This window comes from Miscanthus floridulus, chromosome 17 (genome assembly GCF_019320115.1).
Source record: "Miscanthus floridulus cultivar M001 chromosome 17, ASM1932011v1, whole genome shotgun sequence".
In the NCBI taxonomy this organism is placed as follows: Eukaryota; Viridiplantae; Streptophyta; class Magnoliopsida; order Poales; family Poaceae; genus Miscanthus; species Miscanthus floridulus.
Genome location: NC_089596.1, coordinates 7,494,687 through 7,500,539, shown reverse-complemented (window position 1 = coordinate 7,500,539; position 5,853 = coordinate 7,494,687). Strand labels below are relative to the sequence as shown.

Here is a 5,853-nt window from a genome sequence, read left to right as displayed (position 1 = left end):
ACGCTTGGAATATAGAATAGCTACGTCGCTTTTACCGTTAAAATTCCAAGCATTGTATATATTGTTTCTCGGAATACAATTGAAAAGCGTTCTTTAGTTGTTCTAACTTTTCGAGAACCCCACCGAACCCATCTTGGGTCTCGGCAATATGATGACACTATAAGGGAAACTCGGCTCTACCTCCGCAGAACCAAATCTCCCTCGAGGGCTAGATGGGGGATTCCCCCTAAGTCCCACGCACCATTCTTTAGTCGTTTTTCGACAAAATTCCTACGCCAAACCCTCTAGCACGCTCTGACGAATCTGTTACGGAAAACCCAAGGTCCAAAAGCCTATCTCAGGACCAGAAGGCCGGTAGAGTCGCAAGACGGCCTAAGCCTCCGGGCTACGGCGCTCCCTCACCACCTTTCGCCCAGGGGACGGCTTAGGCTCCAAGGAGGTTTTTTGCAAAGAAATCAGATCAGAGACAGCAAGAGGGCAGAGGCTCGGAAATACAAGACGAACGATTAAAGAAACACGAGTACTTCAAAAGAAAGGCCTCCACGTCGACAAACGTTATGATACATAGTTAATTCCTATCCTATTTACATGGCCACTTGGGCCTAGGTCAAGGCTCAGGACCCCCGGCATCGGCAGATGGTGGGGGAGGGACCACCTCCTCTTCAAACAACGTTGCCAGCGCTGTGCCTGGGCCTTCCGCCGCCTCCAATAGCTTCGTCACCACCTCATCGACATCATCGTCATCATCAGGCAAGACATAGCCATCGCTGATGGCTTGGAGGTCAACACCGACGTAGTGCGAGGCGATGACAGCCAGTGCGCGTTTGACGCCCGTATGCAGCGCCCCTCGGAGCCGCTCACGCACTTGACCGCTCAGTGCAATCAAACGGCTCCCAAGGGAGCTACCTGACTGAACCCCCTCGACCACTAGGGCCTCGTAGGCGGCACGGGCGGCACCCTTTAGCGCGTTGTGCTCCTTGATCTTGGTCTCAAGCACCGTCTGCACCATGACGAAAGCCTCGGCCGCCCGGGTGACCTCCGCCTCCGACTCTGCACCACAGAAAACAAAATGGGGTTGAGCGAGAGAAAAAACAAGCTGAGTAGGGACGGAAGCCTATGGAACTCACCCTTGGCCCTAAGCTCCCAGTGTCGGGCCTCGACCCGAAAGGCCTTAGCTTTCTCCTTCAGGCACTGAGCCTCGACCCAAGAAGCCTCAGCCACCCTGGAAGCTTCACTCCCTAGCTCTGCGTCACACGAGGAAGTTAGGGAACGAACATAAGAAAAAGTGAATAAAACGAAGGGACTAGGACTCACCCTCGGCCTTTCCCCTCCAAACCATAGCCTCGGTTTGTGAGGCCTCAGCCGCTGCAAGGGCCTCATCCAAAGCGCCTTTCGTCAGCTGGCGCACATTCTGTTCCGCCCCTAGCTACCCAGCAAGAGCCGTGGCCAAGGCTGTAGCTTCTACGGCTCGAGACCTGAAGGCATCCCGATCACTGGCCGCACGGGTGAGCTCCTCCTCCAACTCCTTGACCCACACCGCCAGAGGGGCGAGCTGCTCCTAGACCGTGGCTACCTCGACCTTCGCGTCGGCACAATGAAGGTGGAGGTCCTCCACCTCTGCGCTCCGCGCCAACAGGAGCTTGTTGGCGCCTGCAAGAAGGCCCTTCTACCACTGAAGCTGGTCCCAGACATCCCTCTCTCGGTGGAGGAAGACCGACTTCCCAAGAGATCAGGTCTCGAGCTCCTAGGGGAAGCAGAACAGGGGTCAATCCCTACAAAGAAAACTCGGAAAAAGACCACCGCATGGGAAAAGAAAGCATGAACCTGGGCGACTCCAGGCAAATCGTTGGCCACCACGGACAGCGCCGTCCGTAGAGACCGCTCTGCCAGTTGGCGGTACTGCTCGAACATGTCCCAGTGACCGCCCTCGGCCGCGTCCTCGAGGGCAAATAGAGGCTCTGCCTTAGGATCATCCCGGCTTTGCCACAGGACACGCGGGTGGTTCCACCCGCAGGGCTCGGGTCGCACCCGCGTGAGGGCTGAGCTTCCCTCGCCCGGGGTTGGAACCGGCTGTTCCACGACACCAGCCACCTCGGCGCCGGCCATCTCCTGCGCCCAGGAAGTATCGTCGGAGGAGATCGGAAGAACTTCCACCTCCCGGGCGCTCTCCCGCAATGGCGGCGGGCCTTGAACCAAGGGTGCCGCCAAGGCCTCCGCCGCCTTCATCTCCACTTCCTGGGCCGGCAGCCCCGCCACGATCATGTCAGCGTCGGTGGTCCCGGGGGCTCCGGCCTCTGCCATCATGGCCTCGGTGGTCCCGGGGGCTCCGGCCTCCGCCATCGTGGCCTCGGTGGTCTCGGGGGCTCCGGCCTCCGCCATCGTGGCCTCAGCGGTCGCGAGGACTCCGGTGCCCGCCGCAGCAGCCTCGATGGTCCTGGGCGCCACAGCCTCCGTCGCCCCGGCCTGTGAAACCCCGGGGACCTCGGTCCCAGTGGTCTCGGTGGCCAAGGGAACCTTGGCCGCATCCGACCCACGGGCCTCGCCATCGCGGGGCGGAGGCGCTCCCTCCCCCTCCTGTGTCAGGGCCGCCTCGGCAGCCCCTCCTTGGGTGGCCGGCTCCTTCGGGTTGGCCCTCGCCGACGATGTGCCACGTTGTAAGGCGGCTTGCGCCTCCGCCACCCAGTGGGCGGTGGAGCTGGGGTTAACCTTGAGCGCTTTAAGGGGCGCCAAGGTAGGCACCTCCGCATGCCGCTTCCGGCTAAAGACAAGACGATCACAGGGTCAGCACAAGACAAAAGAACAAACGGAAGGCACTGTAACCCCACCAAAAATACACCTACCTCGAGCGAGGCAGCAACCGCTTTGCCACGGCGACCCTTGTCCGCAAAGGCGGTGGTGGCGGCAGAGGCATGGCCTTCGTGTCCATCGGCGCCGGTTGGTCCTCAACGGACCTCGGCGCCCCCTCGGTCCTCTGCGGGGGTAGTTGCGTCACCTCCGCCGCCACTTGCTCCACCACCGCCGCCGAGTCCACTAGGCTAACGGCGCATTTTCCCAACGCCCATGCCTTGGGCATGTCGGCCTTGGCCTTGGAGCGGGCAATTGCCGACCCCGGGTCTGCTTCTCCTCCTCCTCCTGAGAGCGCCGGGCTACTAGCCGATGCCCTGAGCACCGTCTCCCCTATGTCAGGGAGATGGTCCAGGGGACCCCGCCCAATCTCGCCCTCATCATCCCCGTCCGAGGCATCCGTCGACAGCGACGACGATGGGGATTCCTCCAACGGGAGGCCATCCTTCCTTTGTTGACGGCGGCGCTTGTCCAGCTCCTCGCGCGTGAGGATCTTCTTCGTGCGCTTCACCGCCTTGGCATCTTTCCGCTTTTTTGCGCCTCAGTGTGCGCCCGGTTGATCGCCCGCCGCCTCACGTCCTCGGGAACAGGCTGTGGAGAGATGCGCACGTCCCTCATCCCCTGCAGGAACGGCAAACGCGCATAAGGGAACGAGAAGTAAGGAGAAATGGAGGAGGCTCAGGGGCTACAGCGGCACATGACTTACCAGCGAGAGGAACCCCCGCGACGGGCGCATCGCGATGGGGGTCAGGTTGCCGCCCCTCAGCTTTGCCTCCACCATCTCCTCCACCCGACAAAGAATTTCCTCGTCGGAAAGGGCGGAGGAGGACATCCAGATGCCCTCATTGGTCTCACCCGGCCTCATCTTGAATAGGCGCCGCCGCCGAGCCATCAGCGGCAGCACCCTCCGGTGGTGGAAGGCAACCACGACCACAGCCGTGGTAAGGCCATGGCCCCGTAGCCTCTCTAGCCCCTCTAGAAGTGGCTGCAGCTTGGGCTGATCCTCCCTTGGGACGTTGTACTTCCACCTCTCTGGGCAGCTCCCCACAATCCGCCCAGTGTAGGGGGGAAGTCCTCCATCATCGTTGCGAAGGTAGAACCAGCTCGTGTACCATCGGCGATTGGATGACGCGAGCTGGGCCAGGATGTAGAGGTGCTGGCGGTCCTGGCACACTTGGAGAGTGCAGCCGTCGGTCCTCGTCGCTTTCCTCGTGCCCGACGTGCCCATCGGCTTAGTGGTATGCCCCGCCCGAAAGAGATGGAGCCACAACTCCCAATGGGGAGCAATCCCCAAGTACCCCTCGTAGACGGCAACGAAGATGGCCGCCTGTGCGATGGAGTTGGGGTTGAAGTTGTGGAGCTCCACGCCATAGTAGTGCAGGAGCGCCCGCATGAACCGATCCTCTAGGACACCGAGGTCGCGCTCATGAAAGGAGATGAAGCTCATGATGTAACCGTCGCGAGGCCTCAGCTCTGGCTCGCCCGACGGAGCGATCCACTCCGGCCTGTTGGGGTCCATCACTGGACAAAGGAGTCCACCGTCGATGAGCGACTGAAGCATCTCCACGGTGACGTCAGATGGGTCCCAAGGGTCTGCCTCGATGACAACAATGTCGCCGGCCATGAATGCGGTGGAGGGATTGAATGCGGCGGTGAGTTTTTTTTTCTCTCTCTCTCTCTTTCTCGCTCTCTCCCTGGCTCGCTCTTCTCCCATCTTCTTCCCGGCATCCGCTGCTCTAGCGACAGCTCGATGGGGGCAGAGCTAACGTAGGCAAGGTAAGGTGAGGAGGGGCGAGGCTCTCTACATATTTATGTAGGGAGAAGGCGAAACGGACGGGTGATAAAATTGGGGAAGTTTCCCCTGGATACGACGCGGTTAACCCTGATCCGATTTTATCGCCCACGTGCCCACCTTTTTCTCATTAATTGCGGGAACAGTTATGTCCCATCCACCACGTCGTGCCCGACTACTGCAGCAGCAGGCGTTGTTCTGTCTCCCTAGAAAATCGCCTCAAAAGGCGCGCCAGCCGTTGCCGAGCCGATGGGGAAGATATTCCCCCTGCCTATTCCTTTCAGATGAAGGAACCAGGCTCTGAGCCTATTACAGTCTAGGGGTTCGAAGGCTGGGCCCCTAGGGGTTTCGACAGCCACCCCAGGACAACAGAGTCAGGGATGACCATGGGCGAGCCCATACGGGGCCGAGGCCTAAGCAAGCGAAACGCTTGGGATGCCCTAAGTCGTGTCCGAGACTGGCAGGGAGGTCTCTGAATGGGATCCCACCGTAGGGAGGCGCTGAGCCACCGAGGCCCAGCGAATGGCCTCGGCACCCACTAGAGGAACCCTCCAGTACTCTTGGAGTGCGTCTCTGGACCACTAGCCATCCCCTAGCGAATGAGGCACGGGCCTCCACTCGGACTTACCCGATAACAGCTCACCGGAAGTGCCAACGCTCGTGCCCACCGAGGGTAGCCTGGCACATTCCACCCCTCCTTCCGAGCGAAAAGGAAGCGTGAGGGTCATACAAAAAGCCAGGGGAGCCCCTGACGGACCTCTTGCTCCGTGTAGAGGCTAGGGGGCTCTTCCTGCAACCTTACCGAGACCTAGCGACCCTGGCTCGCACTCGAGGGGGCTTGGCAAAACAACCCCTCCTTCCGAGCGAAAAGGAAGTGCGAGGGTCATACAAAAAGTTAGGGGAGCTCCTGACGGCCCTCTCGCTTCGTGCAGAGGCTAGGGAGCCCTTCTTGCAGATATGCCGAGACCCTATGACCCAGGCTCGCACCCAAAGGGGCCTCAGCAGACAAACCCTCACGCGCAAGGGGCGTATAAAAAGCCAGGGGAACTCCCGACGGCCCTCTCGCTCCATGCAGAGGCTAGGGGGCTCTTCCTGCAACCTTGCCGAGACCCAGTGGCTCGGGCTCGCACCTGAATCTGTCCGAACGAAAAGGATATGAGAGGGTCGAACAAAAAAGCCAGGGGACCCCTGACTGCCCTCTCGCTCCGGGCGGAGGC

The 5,853-nt window shown here is 60.6% G+C and overlaps 1 protein-coding gene across 1 annotated transcript; it reads right to left on the bottom strand.

Annotated features, from left to right (window-relative positions):
- Positions 1-607: 607 nt before the first annotated feature.
- Positions 608-3,073, bottom strand: LOC136515150 (patellin-2-like). The gene is made up of 4 exons (XM_066508829.1): positions 2,841-3,073; positions 2,187-2,758; positions 1,128-1,244; positions 608-1,050 (listed from the first exon to the last, which is right to left on the bottom strand). Exons 1-4 carry the CDS (start codon positions 3,071-3,073, stop codon positions 608-610), a joined length of 1,365 nt encoding a protein of 454 aa, XP_066364926.1.
- Positions 3,074-5,853: the final 2,780 nt, after the last annotated feature.

Coding starts and splice junctions, on each gene's coding strand:
- LOC136515150 (XM_066508829.1), bottom strand. CDS start 3,073: ATGCCCAAGGCATGGGCGTTGGGAAAATGCGCCGTTAGCCTAGTGGAC. Junction 2,759..2,840: donor CGGTTGCTGCCTCGCTCGAG/GTAGGTGTATTT, acceptor TCTTGTCTTTAG/CCGGAAGCGGCATGCGGAGG. Junction 1,051..1,127: donor CTGGGAGCTTAGGGCCAAGG/GTGAGTTCCATA, acceptor TCTGTGGTGCAG/AGTCGGAGGCGGAGGTCACC.